Here is a 19,904-nt window from a genome sequence, read left to right on the forward strand (position 1 = left end):
AAGTAACGACCAGAGGCTTGGTTGCCATGGATTTCCTCTGGTGAGAGCTCATGGTTGACCTCTGCACAGGAAGATGGCAGGTTTTGGGTGTGCTGCTCAGCAACTGCATGTTTATCATCCATATGAGAGTGCTGAACATCTGGATTTTGGGTGACATTCAAGGTAATGTTCTTTTGAGGATCCAGTACTGGGGTGTCATCTGGCTCAATGTAGCCAACTTCTAGGATAGTGTCCAGTTTTGAACAACTAGTTTCCAACTGCTGAGGTGTGGTTTGATCCTCACAAACAGCCAACTCTTTGGACACTGAGCTTTCATCCATGTCTTCTGTTGGTTGATTTTCCACAAACTGGTCTGCACACTGAGTACTGTTTGTCTGTGTGGGGTCTTTTTCTGAATATCCAGTCTCCACTTGCTCACATGACACATTGCTGTTAACTGTCACAGAGCAACATTGACCTTTGAAACAAATATCAGATGATGTGATTGGCCCATACCTGGCTTCTGCTGTTTCCTTGCTGCTTCCTGCTTGTGCACTTTCCTCTCCATGAGGCCCGTTCATCCCTGTCATCTCAATATTAGGCTGTTCCAACAAAGTCTGGTAGGATATTTCACAACCATGAGGCTGATCCAATACCCCAGTGCAGTCATGATGATCTTGCTCTCCTCCTCGAATGTCTCCCGAGTGATGTTTAAGTCCTGTATTTTCATTTAGAGTTTCTAGGTCATTTAATCTATCCGACTTGTCAGCAGAAATTGCGCTCCAGCTTTCACTTACTCCTTGGTCCCTTTCGTCTTCTACCATTAAAGCCAAAACTGGTTCCACAGTTTTGTCAGCCGGTGACATCACATCACCACCCTCCATCATGTCAACTGAACTGTGAAGCACACCAACAGGTAGGTTTACATTTGCACAAGCATGCTCAGAGGTGGAAATCTTATCTTCCTCAACATCTGGGAGGTCAGTTTGAGGTTCCAGTTCTGCAGCAGGGGACCGGTTTAGTGTGGCCTCAGAGATTTCAGGAGGTCTGCTGTAACCCTCTGTATGGCTCTCCTTTGTTTCCTGATGATTTGGAAGTTTGCCAGGCTGCTCACCAGCACATTCAGACAGTGGAAGCCCATTGTTTGCAGAGATAGAGATGCATTGTTGCTCTTCACGAGAGATATGTGGCCTTTTAAAGACATTATCGTCATTGCAGATGTCGTGGCTCTGGCTGCCCTCTGTGCCAACTTCACCTTCACTATTGATAGTTTTCTCAATGTGACTGCTGCTATCAGCTGGACAAGAAATATTTGCACTAGACATCCCACTGTTTGAGTTACAGTGAAACTCTCCAGAATTCCCCATGTTTGCAGTTTGGAGATCCTCTGATTCAGAGACACTTTGGGGAATGTCAACATCAACCAACTCATGAGGGCCATGAACTGACCCCTCCTGTGAATCCAGTAGAACTCTTTCATTGTTTTCCTTTAGCTTCAACGGTTCTGATTCAGTATCATCAATCCCAACAGAGGCTGTAACTTCACGTGTCTGAGCCAGATCTTCTGTGGGCAATTGATGGCAGCCCTCTGGCATAGAGGCACACCTTGTCCGTCGACCTTGTTTGGAAGCCCCTGCTCCCATCCAAGGCCCCTCACTGTCAACTCCATGACAACAGACTAGGTCCAGATCATCATAGCTGTACTGTAATCCTGAAGGGTGAGTCACGTGCTCCTCCCAGCTTCTTTTCCGTATGGCTACCAGCATGGTGGACAGCCAGTGCTATCCCATAGAGCTGATTTTGACCCCAGGCAAAAAGGTAGAACCCGATCTGCTGCAATCGAGAGGAGAAATGAGGATAAGAAACAGCCCGTGTTTCCAAGTTACTCGTCTACAGGAAGTGAATGTGCAGATGACAATATGGTAAATAATATTTCACTTTTAAAGCAAACAGCTAGTAGAAGTAGGTGGAAGTTCAAGAGGGGTGTAATTGTATTGCATTCACAGTTCTTTGGAAAGTATAAACTCAGCTGGGTCTGTATGAGATGACAGGGACCCCTGTTATGCTAATCTAACATGGCTCTTGCAGAGCTGTCCCAAAGTTCACATTAGAGCATGCCAGTGACACTGAATGATCTTAATGTAGCTTTGTTAAGAAATGTCCAGGAACAAAGCACAAAAATGCAGCCTGGGTTCTAAAACACCAAGATAGCCATCAAGATAAATGTAGATGTTGTTTACTTTTTAACATCTCTACATAATGAACTGTAACCAAACCAGTTTGCCAAATTTACACTGCCAACCTTCAATATAGATTAATTATAACTGTGCAAAACTAGTCAGAAAAAATTGAGGGTATTGGTTAACTTATAACTTTTAACTGTAATTCTGCACCTCCAGATGCGCCCACAAATGAACGAATGATGTAGCTAAAGGAAACTAAAACTGAAATGTTAGTCAGTGTCCCTGAACAGCTGGTTCTCTGCAATCCAAAATTATCATCATACATTGTGTGGATCACAGGAATAGAACCAAGCTCCATACCGGGCTATGTTTTTTTTTCCTGTTGTTCTAGGTCAGAATGTACAGCAGGATGCACTCAACTCAACCTGAATATCTGCTATCCAAAATCATTATAGAAGCATAGGTACAAAGGTTGATAGGAAATCCTGGATATGCCTACTGTATTTTACAGTGAGTGAGTGGAAACTACAAACCTGTTTTTATATCATATAATTTCATTACAATATCAATATTTCCATTTATATGTAACTACAGTCAGTGGTAAAGAAAAGTATTTTCCACATTATGTCACTGAGTTGCTTCTTAATAGTTTCTTAAAGAACAAAAGCAATTTTAAAATTTGAAACAGGTGTTTTATCTTTGTTTTTCTCTGCCTTTTCACCTTTTGTTTCCTCAGAGGTAGAGCTGGGAGATACCAACTGTCATCTGCACCTTCTGGCACGAACCTGCACCTGGTTATTAGTTCAGTAAGGGAGGTCACAAAAAATGTCCCAAAGCAGTTGCTCCTTCAACTTGCTCTCGAACCAGCAACAGAAAAACTGACACCTCAATACATTTCATATATTTCATGTTGGAGTAGCAATCTTGTAAATTCTCCAGTGTTGACACAGTTTTTTTTTACTATATAATCCATGCAGATGTATATTTAGTAAATAAACACCAGGTGATAATCCAACAAACAGGTTGCAGATCAAGCTTTTGCTATTGAGTACAGTTATCCAGAGATGTTTCGCAAGTTGCCTTTTCATTCATCCACCAAAAGCAATCCGTCCACGTTTGGGTAACATGAATCCATCTCTTTCCAAGTGACTTGACATATGCTTTATTTTGTAAGCAGTCCTTAGTCTAGGTTCCTGCAAGCCATTTTCTGGACTCTAGTCAGTATCTTCGCTGTAAAACTGTCGGACAGGCAGTGAATCCGCCAAAGGCAGGCAGAAAGCCGGGGAGCAGTGAAAAGTCCATAGACAACTTCCATCTTGATCACATTAGGGTTTTTGCTGACGCTGAATGCCAAAGAGTCGGGGTGGTGTAAGAGGGGCCGGGCTTTCTTTCCCCCACTCCACCCCTCTCTCCTCCGTTCTATCCCTTTTCTCATCAGCTCCCCTCCCCGCTGGTTTTGACAGGGAGTCTGAGTCACATCCTAGGAGCCCCATCCCCCGTCTCAGAACTCACCCAACACACTATACGCATTTATTCACCCCACCCTCCTCCAATGTACTTTCTCTCTTCACTATGTTAGAAACCTTCTCTCGACTTCTTCTTTCAAAACTTGTCTCTTTCCTCTTCTTGGTGGACTTTGTCCTCATTCTTCCTCAGCTTGCTATTTCACTAAGCTGGGCAAGGCTCTCACCAGTTGGTTTTGATTAGTAACAGACAGGCTGCTTCGTAAGACCTCTGGCTGTGGGCCAAGAGAGATTGCTCTTATGTTTAGGCAGTTATATCTGAGGCATGCTTTTTAAAAAAAATAATTTGTCATCTTGTAACTCTACAAGCATTCTTAACCAAACACACTGGCACTAATGAAAAAAATACAAGGCGAGATATCTTTGCGGCTATGCTTTAAGAGTGCATTTTTCCAATATGACCACTGAGAAAACGTTGTTTAACAATGGAGACAACTTTGCTGTGAATCTGATATCTTTGTTTTAAGGAGACGAAAGCATTTAAGGAACCAAATGCCAGCAATTCATTTCCTAATATAGTCATTTGTCAGAGGCACCTAGCAGAAAGAAAAGGCAAACCCAGAGATATTTACACTTGATGTCGCCAAGACCATTTAAGTAAAATGTTAATCAGCAAATTTTGGCTTTAAACTTCCATTGAGACTGGGTTTGTAAAACAAGCGCAGTATTTCCACAGATTTCCATTTGCACAGCCTGCCAGTCAAAGACCTGCAAGCCACCCAAAATGAACTTCATACATTAATAACACTCTGGCAGTAACACCTCTTCCTATACTCTCTTTTTTGTCACCCAAGCACTCCATATAGTTAAGGAGCCTACCTCACACAAACTCAAGCTGTGACCAGATCTATCAAGACGATTTTTTGTCAACAAGGTCAGCTGCACAAAATGAGCAAAACACTAAAGCAACAGGGACAATCCAAGCACAAGAGAAAACTGGAATGAAGCCCCCTTCAACCACCACTGCAACCCTGGCCTATAACCTCTGGGTCATCCAGATGTGAGGCGAGGCTCTAGATAAGTCTTTTCTTGGGGGCCTTGCTGGGAAACTGTGTACTGCTGTCAATGTTGGCTCTCCAGGGACACAGATGGTCATACTCAAAGGGGAAGGAGCCAAGTTCAACAAGACTCCCCTGCAGCATGTCACATGATGCGCTCTGTGGTTATGCCGAGTGCAGTGTAACGAAATGCAGATCTTTTCAGTCACAGTAGCTTCCATGTGGATATGGCTGATGATTGAAGCGCAGAGGCCGACACAGAGCATGACTCAGGCTATCCACTCATTACCTCCTGTGGACATCCAACACAGGCCTATAATTTAAAAGACCAGGCCTCCCCCCTGCCAATCAGATCATCCTGCACGGCCACAGGGCAACTGGTCTACGTCACTATCTGATCCATCAGTGACGTTGTGCAAACACATGTTCAATCAGCATATGTGAGACTAGATGCCCATCAGCAACGTCTTTCTATGTGTGGCTTTGTGTGAGCTGCAAGCTGAAGCATCAAAATTGGAGCATTAAAACAAAATTAAGCTAAAAAAGAGTAAGAGTTTACAGGAATGCTACACTGCTAGGCACAGCAGTACTTTGAGTTAAAACAGGCATGCTAACATGCTGACAATGGCAATACTAACTTGCTTATTTTAGCAGGTGAAACATTATCATGTTCTCCATCGAAGCTAAGTTAATGTGCTAATATTTGCTAATTAGCATTACAAAGAAAGTACAGCTCAGGTTGATAATGATGTATAAACTTTTGTGCATTTATTTGGTTATAAAATGATGGTGGCACTAGAGGAAGGATAAGGTGATCAACAAAGTTATTATAATTCAACATGAGGGGGCCTAAATTTGTCTATCAAAATTCATGGCAACTCAACAACAATCCATCCAATAGCTGAGACATTTCACTCAAAATCACAAAGGTCAACCTCATATTGGGGCTTGAGGAAAAGTTAGCGAGGTCACTGAAGTCATCAGGATATATTACCTGGAAATCCTGAATGTCTGTATAAAGTTATTGAGATGCTGTATTTCAGCCTTGGCCATCGTGGTGGTCCACCTACTGACAGATGGACCAACATAGCCTTCCCTAGAGTCAGGCCATGAGCATGGCTAAAAATGATTCACTCTTAGAATAACTTTCCACTTATTATGCAAGCCTCACGTTTGACTATGACTTCACAAAAACTCTCCGAGATAATATGAACTAAAACATTCTCCTTCTTTGTGGTGCTTTGTGTGGATGGGTATGCAGCGCAGTCTATTCTGTAATCTGTGTATGTCTTATGTATATAGCTATTTCTTACAATGTGAATATTTATTTGCCCTTAAGAGTCATCATTACAGGCCAGACTTTGTCGAAGTCCCACATCACAGAGGACGAGCATGAACATTCTCATAGGCATGCAGCATCATTGGTCACATGTCTAGAGCGGTCACATACATGGTTAAGAAAGACCTATTCATGATTCACCCTATAATCCCCCACTGTTCAAGCTTCTTAAGTGGAGCAGTGAGGGCCCAAAGGAAACAGCCTCACATTCCTCACTGATATAGTTTATTATTGGAAAAATAAGCCAGCCTAAATCATGGGCACTGAAGAACACAGAGTGTTTGCCCATGTAGGAAAATGTAGGTGACGCTTGGAGAAAAAAAAAAAAACAAAAAAAAAAACAGCCCCTCCCATAACTGAATCATTTTGAGTCCTTGCATATACAAAGACTGCTTTGAGAAGATTTTGTTGCAACCTTTTTAAGGCTTCTTTAAATAACTATTTTCTACTGTACTTGCCTAGTAGTTATGTGAACTTACAAAAACGAATCTTGGGTTCATTTACACTAAAAAGAAAACTAAACAAAATGCCAGAATCTCATCTGACATTCTAAAAATAACGTCAACAAACCACACCAAGATCCTAGCAATCCTTTCCTGTCACTCGCTATGCCCTGTGGTTAACTCCCTTTTCAAAAGGCCAGAGTCATGCCGGTTTAAATAACAGTGTTTGAGGCCTGGGTGGGAACTTGAGCAATCACAATATTCTTGAATGAAACATCCCAGGGTAGATGATGCAGCTTAAATGCATGTAAAAAGCCAGTTGAGGGTTACATTGCTCTCTTAATTAAAAAGTAAATTAAGTAAGTAAATTAATCATCTGTTGATTTAACTCGCTTTGCTTGTGTGAGTCTCAACGCAAGAAGTCGTCGTGGGAGAAACTGAGGGGGTCCTTGGCGACTTATCATAGGTTATAGTGTGACTGTTACCGTGGGAACAGGAAGTACAAGTTATTGAGGATACAGACCATAACAGGCTAAAATAATCTTCTTGTGAGAGGGTCCCTGTGTGTATATGTGTATGTGTGTGCATGATACAAGGGAGGACATTATATTTGTGTGTGTGTGTGTGTGTGTGTGTGTGTGTGTGTGTGTGTGTGTGTGTGTGTGTGTTTATTGTGGAATACTGTAGCAAACTGTTTGGTTTTTCAAATCAGAAGATAGAGACTTGTGTCATCTGGACCTTATATCTTTATGACGACAGTGGAAAATACTGTCTCACACACTGAGAAAATCCCATCAGTGTTCACTGTGTACCATCTGTTTTCTGTTTTTTAGAAGTCTTAAGTCCTGGTTAATTGGTCTGAATGACCAGCAGCATCACATAGCCACTTTAGAAGTCATTGCTCTTACTAGAAAACAAACATCCTGAGATAAACATCATTCACAGTCCCTGCATTTGTGTTGGATAGTATTTAGTCAAGCCTATCAGGGATGATACTTCACATCAGCAAATATAATAATGTTAATTCAAAACCACCAGAACCATTCCCTGGGGAAGACCTTCATTATCTGTTTCGGCTCCAATTATTTTACCCTTCTCATTATATTCAAAGCAATATCATAGGCAATAATATCCTATTAATATTCAGGTTACTAATAAGCCAATTTTTGTAAACACGATATGCCATTTGGAAAGTAATAATATTTGGAGAAGCCCTTATCCTGCTTTTGAGAAACTTGAATCAGTGCACCTATTATATACAGGCTTTTAGAAAATATGATACTTATGTACATGTAAACAGCCTATTCCAAACAAGACCTTGATGAAATGGAGACTTCAATTTCCCAGAAAATTCCCCTCCTGAAGAACAGTGAATCTATTATGGTGAAGTCACCCTGGACAAGCAGGAATAAACAAAAACCTCCAACTAAGAAAGCCATCACAACTTTTAAAGAACTCTCGCCTCTTTCTCCACCTCCCTCCTTCCTCCCTTTGGTCTTATTCCAGATGTCTTGGATCTGGGTCTTTGTCCCACAGGAGACTCAACCTCACCTCTTGTGTTTCTCCCTCTATATGAATGGCATCTGGGAATGGTATGTGATGTGTACTGTGTTCTCCTATCAGGTCTTTGTAGTCCAGAGAAAGTGGTGTGATCCAGGTCCTGAAATTTTTGGTGGCAGCTCAAAGTTGTTTGACTTTGTCTTCCTAGATCCATATTCATCATATATATTTAGAATCTATCCAACTAATACAGCCATTCTGCTTAACATTGTAATTTCTCAACCGTCATTTTTACTATTGTCTAATGTCCCCTCTGTACACGCATCCTGGATAATGAACCCCTCTCCTCTGTCTGGCTTTCATTTTTCCCCCATTAAAAAGGTTTTTTAAGGGAAGTTATTCTTTATCCAATTCGAGGATTCAAGAATTGAGGGTGTTGTGATTGTAATTTTGGGCTTTATAAATAATTTGATTTGACTTGACTCTCCTTCCAAATCAAACAGCCAATCATTCCTTAAAAGACATCCAATTGGCTTGCAGTTTAAACATCCTGTTTCAGCAGGAAATACACCTCATTAAGGACAAAAAGGATCTGTTTCTTAAAAGAGTTTAAGTGTTAGAGTCAGGGATACACTGTGAAAAGTAAATGCAGTCTATGTTCTGCTCACACAATCTACCTGCATCTCAAACAGACAGTTCCATATGGATCATGGCACGGATAGATGGCAACAACAGCTGGAATCCATTTGTGTACTCTGGCTTAAACACATGGCCCATAACCCTATAACCAACCGCACCTGAGCAGATTCTCACACTTCTGTAACCTTAAAACGTGTACAGGAATGTACACGTATTTACATTGAACCCTTTTTTTTTTTTATAACAAAATTCAAACTCAGATTTGTGTTGTGTTATTTAACCAACACAAATCTACACAACTTTTCTTGAGCATATAAGCACATGAATGAGAGAACAAATGTCAGTATTTGATTTCAATGGCTCGTCTTGGAAGATTTGTTTGTTTCAACAAAGGTTGAGTGATTCATAAAGAACCTACTGTTAAACTGAAAAGTGAGTAATTTATCACAATCCCTTCCAGCCATTTTTTCCAAAAAAAACCCCCAAAAAACAAAAAACTAGTGACTTCAAAATATGTGCTTTTTGGAATTCATCACATCCTCCAATGCTTGACATTTTCTAACGGCTTGAACTTTGAAAGTATCTGAGGACATAGGCACATAATATTTATCCTCTTGTCTTGTTTATGAGGAATGATTCTTGAGCTTGGACCAGACGCTGTGAGTGCCAAGATAGTGACGTACTACATAACCCCCCCACCCAGGATTCTGCTGAACATATGCTGTGCTGGCATTGACTCTTCCAGTGGAGATCCAGGAAAATGTGTTGTCCTTGGACACCGTTGCCACAGCAGCATCAGCAGGACATACTTGAGACCAAGAGTCAGGAGATGCAGGGCCAGGAGCTGTTTCATCATTTGATGAGAGGGACCTCTCAACAAGTTATGTTTCCACTCCATGTTGGTTTGCATTTTGGTTCCAAATGTAACCTCCCAACATCTGTGCTTGTTCTCTCACATACGGACACAATCAGCTGCTCATCATATGCTCTGGTCCTGCAAGATCTGTATTTCCTTCCTCTAAATTTTGCTTTTAACCTATACTGACACAATAATAGCTTTAATCAGGTGCATGTGTGTCTGTCTGGAATACAATGTTTAAAAAAAATATTATGTATAAGGTTGAAAGCTGCAGAAATTATGCATCAGTCCGGGCCGCACCTTCAAAAGCACAACTATATAAGTGTGCCTTCATAGAGTAAAAAGTGGATGACTTTGCCACAGTTAAATATTTACCTTCCCTCACAGTCTTCTATGCAATGCAGAAGAAACATTTATAGTGCAATAAGAGCTGGAGGAGAATAAAAAGCAAGTCACCTCTTCTGCAGGAAACTGTTAGGCATTCCAGCCCACTCAGGAAGTCTACAGGTCAGGAAACCTTCGCTATGAGGAGCAGAAACCTCTTGAAAAACTACAGGCAGGGGTGATATCTCCTTGAAAAGATGCTACCTCAAACATTTGAGTCAAGTTATGAGCCATGAATTGCAAATTGAAAAGAAAACACTCAAGTCGAGGCTATCAGTGCAAAAACCTCTATTCCTAAAATACAAATAATGCACAAGGGGCCAGTTTTACAGAGATACAAAATTGCACTATAGAAACAGGGCAAATTTAAATAACTAGTCTTTGCTTTTGCTTGGACTTTTAAATCTGAGATGCTCCTACCACATGTAGTTAAGTTGCAGGATGACTGAGGAGATGGTCCTTCAGCATACATCCCCACTCAAGTGTGTCTGGGCAAGTTGAAGTCCTGTAGTCCCCTGGCAGCAGGGCCACATGGGACTGCCTGTAATATACAGTATAAACAAGTTAGCATTAGATGGAAGAAACGAGTTGTAATAACCTGAAACAGACTGACAGGGGCGACAAAATCTCATATTTATCAATGTAGGGAGTTACTGTATATAAAGATAGAGAATATTGTCAGCCATTTTAACACGTTGAAAACTAAGAAGATATGCAGCCACCTCAATGTGAAACTTATTTAACTGCTAACACAGCATGGACCAGGAGAAGCAGTCTCAAATTTTAGACTTCCCAATGAGAACAGCCAAACTGTACATGAAGAAATGGGAATAGTTAACAGTTAACAAACTGTTTCTGGACTAACCAGAGTATGAGTCTGAAAGTTCTCATTACTCACCTTTGTGGGTTAAATATGGCAGCCGCAAGGTGGCACAGTTAGCAAACCGTCAATTCCTCCTGAACGGCTAATTTTAGTCAATTAAGCTTTCACAGTCTTTTTAGTTTGATTTTATGCCATTAAGAGACAAGCCTGCCAACAACTATTAATTGTATTCATCCAACACAGTGTACAGTTACTGCTTTACTCCAGCAAACGGCGCCAAATTCTTCACGTGTGTCCCAACTGTGAACCCAGCGCTGTGCTGCTTTCACTAAACATTGTAACTTTCTAAATCCTATATGTTCACTATATGTAACATTTTTTCTGAATCAAACAAAGACACCACCTGACCACCTTTTGCTTTTAAAATAGCACCAATTCTCCCAGGTACACTTGCGTACCGTGTTTCAGTGTACCTGATAGGTAGGTTGTTCCAAGCATCATGAAGAAGAGAGACTTCGATGATAATTTTTTTCCCGCATTATGATTCAACATCTGCTAAAGTTGCAGCTCGGGTCATGCTGTTTCTTCACCCAAGTAAGATTTTTCGCTTAAGACGGATTTTTCTGAGTACCTATGAAGGCAGCATGGGAAATTTGACTCCTTCCGTGTTTACCTGTAGCTCTTAACCAGGGACATTCACAAATGGGCGTTTTTCGATGGAATGAACGAAGCACAAATAAAAGTGTATATTTGTGTTCTGGCACCGGTCATAGGGAAAAACAAAGAAGATAAAGGGAAAGAGAAAAGAAAAAGGACATGAGCTGAAAAAGTTTGACCGAAGAAAAGCCATTTAAAGTTTTGTTTCGGGTTAGCTGAAGTTGTAGTGTTCTCGTAGTTCACAATGGGATGTTGTGGCAGCAGAGAGGTAAGTTAGAAAAGAAACACGATTGAAGTTATGGCTACTTTAAAACTTCAAAACAAGGCTTTACTCATCGTGTGCAACGTTAACGTCACTTCTTCTTCAGCAAGAGCAGCCGCCTGTTTTACAGCAACAACGCAATAGCTTGTTTTTTGTCAGCTGATGTTGGAGCAGCAGGGTCGCTACTGCAGCGCAGTCCCAACATAAACAGAATCAAGGGTAACCGCTCCTGTCTGTTATTTATGCCTTGGCAGAGTAAACGTGACTGGAAACCGCTGGAGGATCGCAGCTGCACGGACATCCCATGGCTCATCATATTCATACTGTTTTGTATAGGAATGGTAAGTCTTCAGTTGAATAAGAGTATTTATATTGGACGCAATCTAATATATCAGCCCTGCATTAAATAGTACCTTCATGAAAGTTGTAATGATCGTTTAATGTTAAAACTGTTTTAGAGAGGTGTTGATTCAACTTCATGGTCATTTTTAGAGCATGCTGTGTAGTTGTGGAATTGTATTGCCTTTCACTGAGGTGTTTCTAACTTTTAGCCCACCCCATTTATATCAATGAGGCTTGAATTGTAATACATTACACTCAGTATAACCCAATACAATTCAATAGCACCACAAACTGCAGTCTTCAAAATGAACATAAAGTAGAATCAACACTTCAAGGATTTATTGCAGGACTGTTTCTCGATTGAAGGGCAGTGTGTGTATTTATGCATGTCTGTCTCTTACATGCTTATAGTAGATACTGATGAATCCATGAATGCTTACCAATAAAGTTAGAGATCAGTGAATTGGCCCTTTAATGCAAATAGGTAACCTTTGCATAACAGTCCAGCAGTAAATTCAGGTTTGGTTGAAAGTGATTCAGAGACAACCTGATTCAATTTCATGGTCATTTTGGGGGGTGTAGTTTGCGGTATTGGTGAATTCTGCACTGTGTTGTACTCAGAATAACACAATACAGTGCAGTAGCACTGCGAGGTACAACCTTCAGAGTGATTACAAAGTTGAATAAACATATTTCTGATTCAATTTCAACAATAACTGAACATTATAACCATCGCAAAGGTAGGATTTATTGCAGGACTGTTGGACAAGACTGTATTAGTTTTAGTTACTGTAGGTGTACAATAACAGGATTTGATTTTAGATTTTGTCATCAAAACTATTAAATGTATGAAAGGTGAGTTCATGGTGCTGTCTGCTTACTAATGAAGTTAATCTTTATATTTCATGCAGATAGTTAACATTATCTACTCTGATCTGTGTCATCTGCAGGGGTGTATTTGTGGCTACCCCATTGCCACAGGAGCTGCCTCCAGACTTATCTCAGGATATGACAGTTATGGCAACACCTGCGGTCACAATAACACCAAAATCGAAGGTGTACCCCTCAGTGGCCGGGACATGACAGAAAACAAGTTAGTCAGATTATTTACAAATTACTTAATATGTGACATAGGGGTGAATTTACATCATATTAATCTTAATTATAGAATAAGAAAATATGTAATGCATCAAATCCCTGCTGGCTCTTATATACTGGTACTTTAATCTGCTCTGATTTCCTGTTTAAATTGATAACAGTGCAAGATTATTCAGTTATTGATTCTGTACATTCAAGTGGATATGTTGAGACTTCTTTTGCCCCCTGTAGTTGAGTGTTAGTGGCACAGAAGAGGCCATTCAACATTACTTGTGTGCATGCAAGGATTGCATCAGGTAATCCTAATCTAATTTGCCACAAACAAGTGGTTGCTGCATTTGTAAACAATTAAGTTTACCTCCTGTTCTGGCTTCCATGGTTGACAAGGTTGAGCTGTCCCGACCCATGACCTATTTACATTTATTTACCTGAAACTTATATGTGCCAAATAGCAGTGCAATAATTCACTTTTACACAAAAGTTGTGTGGTAACATGTCAGGAAAAATTCTCAGTGTTTTCTCCATCCGGGAGAGTCTGGTGCTCGGTCTGTTCGAGCAATGTAATTTTTATAAATTGAAGGCAATAAGATGTTATCACTCAGGAGGTTGATGCAGATTCATATCACCAACGCAGCTAAATTTGAATGAGTTGCACAGTTTAAGAGCATATCTCTCTCTTTATAATTTCTCTCTAGGTCAATGTGATACACTCATCATCTGGAGAGAAATGTCACAAATTCTCCTTGTCATTATTTATGTGAGGAGTCTTTGATTGTATTCCCGGTTTTTGGGCAGTAGATTTCCATCAGCATGCAGCCTGCAAGCCCAGTTTTACTGAAACAATGGGTCATGCTTTATTGATGGGCTGATTGCCCGTGGAGGCTTTGAATAAAAGGCGTTTTGGCTACAAAGGAGCATCTGTGTGACAGTGTAGCAAATGTCAACATCTTTCATTTTCTGGCCAGACAGAACAGTCCCAAACTGGCATAGTAATATAACAAGATATACTGACATTTGTGGCAGCACGTTTATACTGAACAGTTAATAAACCTTAAATTACATTTTTCTTCTTCTCAGGTATGTCTTTTTTCTAGAGCCTTGCAACCTTGACCTCATAAACAGGAGGATCAAGTCCATTGCCCTGTGTGTCTCCAAATGCCCTGCTACTGAACTGCAGACCTACAACGACTTAAAGAAGTTTGCTCTAAATAATGGTGAGAAAAAAAATATTTTAGAGAAAACCTGGTCCAGTGTATTAACTGAGACTTTCAGTTTACTCATATTTCTGTGTCTTTATAATAAATGTTGGACATAAATGGGGTATACATTGACTACCATCATAACTGTTTGCAGATAGATTTTAAAATATTTTAATGAAACTGAACATGTAATCTAATTTTTGGTTCTCCTGTTTTTAGGCTCTCATCTCTGTTCCTATGATATTACTCCTACAAGATACACAAGCCATTCAGAGAGATATACTAAATGTCCCAAACTTCCTGTTTCACAAAGGTAAACAACAATATCCTTTAGCTTTTAATAAAATGTTAGCTCATACACAAGACAGTTACTTCACCAGTTTTTCTCCCCTGTTTGTAATGCTATCGTTGTTATGTCCTGGAAAGGGGAACATCCGTTAAGAGCTTGTCAAGGGTTTAGTGAAGCTGATTTGGGAACAATATGTTTGAACCAGGGCGGCAACTGACAGAGATGTTCGTGTCTCTGGTGTTAATAGGGGAAACTGCTATCCTTGTAGCCTTGCTTTATTTCCCTTTTTTTTTTTATCATTTTACTTACAAGTCTACAAGTCTATTTATTCAGTCATTATTTATACACGTTCCAGGACCAGAAAGGACCAAATACATAACGAAAATATACAGTATATAGATAGTTTGCCGCTGTCAATAGACCTCTGCTTCAAGAACAGTTGAGCAAAAATAAATGAACCCCTGTTTTTCATGTTTGCAGTAAGGCCATCCCGCTATTACACCGCTGTATTCCTGTGGATATCGGCTGCTATGCTGAATTTGCCCAGGGATTCATCACATTCGTCAGTGACAACACTGTGCTGCGCCGGGTCATTGCTGGGGTGATGGCCAGCAAGGAGATCATCATGGGCCTTTGTCTTCTGGCTTTAGGTACAACTCATGGTTACAGCTGCCTTACCATGTGCATGTTGATATCTTTGGTGAATAATGAATTGCTTTTATCCCATGAGAAAATACTGCTATGTTATTTTTTCTGCTGCTCCCAGAGCACTGCTGTAATTGCTGAGTAGGACTCAGTAGGAAGGCAACTGTCGGAAGAGAGGCTATTTTTGTCAAAATAATAACAGGAAATGTCTGAGTGGTTACACCATTGTATTATTGAAGTTCAGACCACAGGCATTAATTTATGGTCTGCTCTATCCCCTCCCATTGGTACAGCAAAAAAGACAAAAGTGATCTTATGTCAGTTTTAGACACCTTTGATCTAAATATTTTATCTTTGTTATCTGTCAAGGCTGCGTGATTTATAATAGGACAGTCTTTCCCTTCATGGGATGTTTGGGCTCTTTTCATTCCGAACTTCATGGTGTACTATTTAAATGAAGCACTACCGCTTATACTATTTGAATAAATTTTATTTATATGTTGCATATAAAGCATTGTTTTATCAAACCTTACAATGAACAGATACCATTGAATCAGCATGTTGATGCAGCTTGATACAACTTTTTCCATGTTAGCAGTGTTTGATAAACTCATATGATGCTCTGTGTTTTGTTTGTTTTTTTCCTCTGATGCAGTTCTGTCCCTGATCATGATGGTTGTCATTCGTTACATCTCTAAAGTGCTAGTGTGGATTCTCACAGTTCTGGTAATCATCGGCTCTATAGGTAACTTTCAACAGCAACAAGTCTGTATGGTTTTTAGCACTCGTAGCCATGTAATTCATTTTGACATCTTCTGAATATGTTCAGGTTTTATTCAAACACTCTTAATTACATCATGGTGATACAAGACAACAGTATCTGCTCTGATCTTTTGCAGCTGGGACAGGTGTCCTCTGGTGGCTGTACGCTGACCACAGGATTGCCCTTGAAAATAACACCACATCAGCATTTGGGAAAGAAGTGGCCTCAGACAATGTCAAGGCCCTGCTTGTGTATGCGATCGGTGCTACAATTTTCACGGTATGTATGAGTGCACAGGTACTGTGTGTGTGTGTTTATTTGGGACTTCTTGTACAAGACTTTCCTGATATGACAGAAAAGATCTACTTGTTTAAATGTAATCATCTTACTCCACAGCTCCATTGAATGATTGTAATACATTACTAGAAACTTCTTGTTATAATCTTTTAGGTAGTTCTCCTGCTGGTGATGTTCTTCCTGAGGAAGCGTGTGGCCCTCACTATCTCCCTGTTCCATGTGGCGGGTAAAGTGTTCATCCATCTTCCCCTGCTGGTCCTGCAGCCATTCTGGACCTTCATCTGCCTCATGCTCTTTTGGGTCTACTGGATCGCTGTGCTTCTCTTCCTCGGGACTGCAGGTTAGGACAGAGGCTTGTTTATATAGATGTTTGTCAGATTCAAAACTGCATTCACAATTCAGAATGCTTTTGTTGGTGCATCCTTGCTTCAAATACATTTTTAATGTCAGTGCAGCACACAGACTAGTTTCTAGCATTAGATGTGTTAGTGATAGCCTTTCCTAAACAAGTAGAATATTAAGTTTGTTACTTGTGACATTTTGTCTTGGTTTTGTGGCATGACTAAACTCCCACATCTGGAATCTTGTGCCAGTCTCGTGATGTGGGAGGATGGAGTCAAAGAACCACTTCTCTCTTCATCTCCCACTTCTCTTTTTTCTACAGTTGATTTTTATTTCTGTCTAAGTGGTATTTAAAACAACAGGCCAGCACAAGTGAAGTCAAAACCACACACTGTCTTCCTCCATGTTAACTATTCTTTCTGTTATATTGTAGTAAGTATGGGAATAGGTAAACATTAATGTTTACAACTTCAGATGCAGTGAAATTATAAATTACAGACTCACAGTGAGCTTTGTATTATAAATATACAATAAAACTTTCCCAATTCATTTCTGTTGGTTTGATTAGTTATATCAAATTTTCTCTTAAACTCCGTCCCTTCACAAGTGTGAAGAAGAAGTTGTTGCATAATGTTACTATGAAGACTACTACTAATAGAGTTGTTGGGTTGCCAGTTGAGAAACAGCAGGAAATGAGGGTCAGTGGTCACAACATTACCAAATGACAGAGAAGAGTTTTGAATTCATGAAAAACAGTGGTGAAAAAGTTGTGAGCTGAGATGCTTGATGCAGATATTTATGAATTACAAGTAAAAGTCAGTCAAGTACAATTTATTGCATTTGTTTCCAGGTAGAATGGTTAAAAATATCAAGCAAATTCAGAGGGACATATTTTAGAAACTCAAACTCACACTTGTATTCTCCTCACAGGGACACCAATAAAGAACAACTCTACAGGTGCGGTTGAATACCACATGCAAGGACCTCTTCAGTACTTGGTGTGGTACCACGCTGTGGGTCTCATCTGGATCAGTGAGTTCATTCTTGCCTTCCAGCAGATGACCATCGCTGGAGCTGTGGTCACCTACTATTTCACAAGGTGCAAAAAAAGTAACAGAAAATGATTTGTGTTTTAGTGTCATATTAATCTGATGATTCAGTTTTTAGTTTTTTTTCAATTATGTCATCTCCCTGTATCTGATTAACTGAAGAAATAAGTCCCAGATGCCAGTGACTCCCATCCTGTCTTCTATGGCACGTACCATCCGCTACCACCTGGGTACTCTGGCCAAAGGCTCCTTCATCATCACACTTGTTAAGATCCCTCGTCTCATCCTAACATACATCCACAGCCAACTCAAAGGAAAGGTGAGCTGTGAAATCATTATTATGAGTTAATTGGGAACTCCATTACACTCACATCAAGCCAGTAAGCGACCATTTCTGTCATTTGTCATGTGTTGTTGACATAACCTGTAAATTTCTCCTTTTCTCATAGGAAAATGCCTGTGCTCGTTGCATGCTGAAAGCTTGTGTGTGCTGTTTGTGGTGTCTGGAGAAGTGTCTAGCATACTTGAATCAAGTAAGTAATCTCAGGTTGGGGAAGAAGAAAATCCAGCATACACTATATATAAAATCCCAAGCATCTATTGTAAACATGGCCATATCATATCATTTCAGAATGCTTACACTGCGACAGCCATCAACAGCACAAACTTCTGCACCTCAGCCCGTGACGCTTTCCTTATCCTGGTGGAGAATGCCCTCCGAGTGGCCGCCATAAACACTGTGGGCGACTTTGTCCTCTTCATGGGAAAGGTACCATGCAGACACTTATTCTGCTGCAACTGCACATTGAAACAACTTTGGAGTTTTTCACATGAGATACTCCCTCAAACCAAACACACCTTAGTGTTTTCTAACCAGCCTTTAATCTGCGCTCTCAGGTGCTTATAGTCTCCTGTACCGCTTTTGCTGGCGTCCTGGCTCTGAACTACCAGAGGGACTACACCGTGTGGGTGCTGCCTCTCCTCATCGTCTGTCTGTTTGCCTTCCTGGTGGCCCACTGCTTCCTTTCTGTGTTTGAGAATGTGGTTGACGTCCTCTTCCTCTGCTTTGCTGTGGACACAAAGTATAATGATGGCAGCCCTGGACGGCAGTACTACATGGACAAGGCCTTAATGGTGAGAGGAAAGCATGTATAGGGCGGTTTTTGTTATTGCTTGTTTTTTTTTAAAGCATTTCTTATGTGCCTTTGGAGTATTGGATGTTTTTATTTATTTACTGTGGCCCAGTGGTTTTCGTAACATTAGCATTTTACCATTGTGTTGTGGTCATAGGCTCTCAGTGAATCATGTACAGTAACCGTGGCAGGCATTTTGATTAAAATCGTATGAAAATTTGGCAACTCAGGAAAAAAATGGGACAGGGTGAAATCAATTCCTAATGGCCATTTTCATTTCTTGGACATTTGTGAACTTGTAGGAGGATTTTTCCCTCAAGCCTCTTTCAAATTTTTTTTTTTTTTTTTTTTTTTTTTCTGAACAATATCCAAGAAGAGAAAGTGAAATAACTCTGTTTTCCCTCCCAGGAATTTGTTGAGAACAGTAAGAAAATGGGTTGGTACAAGCCAGATGATGGAGATGGACGGGAAATGAAGTCCATGGTGAGTTGGACTATCTTTGTGGTGTTATCAGTATACTGGATGTAAGCTGTGTCAGTTCAGTTGTAAATAAAGAACAAAGTTGTGAAATGCAGTGAAAATACAGATCTGTTATGAGAATGAATGAGAATCAGATGACGACAAAGTGATTAAAATACTTCTCTTTTTTCTCTTGCAGGCACGTGGGGGGACTGTAGCTTGACCAAGTGCCAGAGAGATTGCCAAAACCACTAAAAATAAAGCTTAACTCAGAGTTTACCAGCATTTCACTCCAGGGACATCAGTAAAATAACAATACCTTTTTATATAGAAACGTTACATAGCTTTTATGAAAGAGGCATCAAGTTTTATTGTTTATTTTTGAGCAAGGGATTGCAAATTAAAATTAGACACTAATAGTTGTATAGCAATAGGTTATCTTTGTTTTTGTTTTGTTTCATTAATAACATGGATGCAACAGATTCACCTTTTTCCTACCTGAGTTTTCCCTTTTATTGAGTTTTCCCTTTTAAATAATAATATAAATGGTTTAACATGGTTTAACATGTTTGGTTTTCTTCTTTTAACAGTGTTAGCTGTAGTTTGAATGGCTCAGTGTACATTTTGAAATGGATAACTATGTTTTGTTAAGGCTGTTGAAGTTGTTTATTACTTATTAAATTTTATACTTAAATAGAA

The 19,904-nt window shown here is 40.1% G+C and overlaps 1 protein-coding gene across 1 annotated transcript; it reads left to right on the forward strand.

Annotated features, from left to right (window-relative positions):
* The first annotated feature begins 11,324 nt into the window (after positions 1–11,324).
* LOC111231418 (choline transporter-like protein 1) lies at positions 11,325–19,904 on the forward strand. Its single transcript, XM_022758499.1, has 16 exons — positions 11,325–11,595; positions 11,844–11,930; positions 12,882–13,024; positions 14,107–14,243; positions 14,448–14,541; positions 14,998–15,167; positions 15,818–15,907; positions 16,062–16,204; positions 16,376–16,562; positions 17,495–17,663; positions 17,776–17,932; positions 18,063–18,146; positions 18,245–18,382; positions 18,511–18,747; positions 19,155–19,229; positions 19,405–19,904. Exons 1-16 carry the CDS (start codon positions 11,572–11,574, stop codon positions 19,426–19,428), a joined length of 1,959 nt encoding a protein of 652 aa, XP_022614220.1. The 5' UTR covers positions 11,325–11,571; the 3' UTR covers positions 19,429–19,904.

The sequence above is a fragment of the Seriola dumerili genome, unplaced genomic scaffold, assembly GCF_002260705.1.
Source record: "Seriola dumerili isolate Sdu_G_001 unplaced genomic scaffold, Sdu_1.0 BDQW01000301.1, whole genome shotgun sequence".
NCBI lineage: Eukaryota > Metazoa > Chordata > Actinopteri > Carangiformes > Carangidae > Seriola > Seriola dumerili.

Excerpts from the sequence above, each read along its gene's own strand:
- LOC111231418 (XM_022758499.1), top strand. The coding sequence starts at position 11,572 with ATGGGATGTTGTGGCAGCAGAGAG. Across the intron at positions 13,025-14,106 it reads CGGGACATGACAGAAAACAA|GTATGTCTTTTTTCTAGAGC; the intron begins GTTAGTCAGATT and ends TCTTCTTCTCAG. Across the intron at positions 14,244-14,447 it reads GAAGTTTGCTCTAAATAATG|GCTCTCATCTCTGTTCCTAT; the intron begins GTGAGAAAAAAA and ends TCCTGTTTTTAG.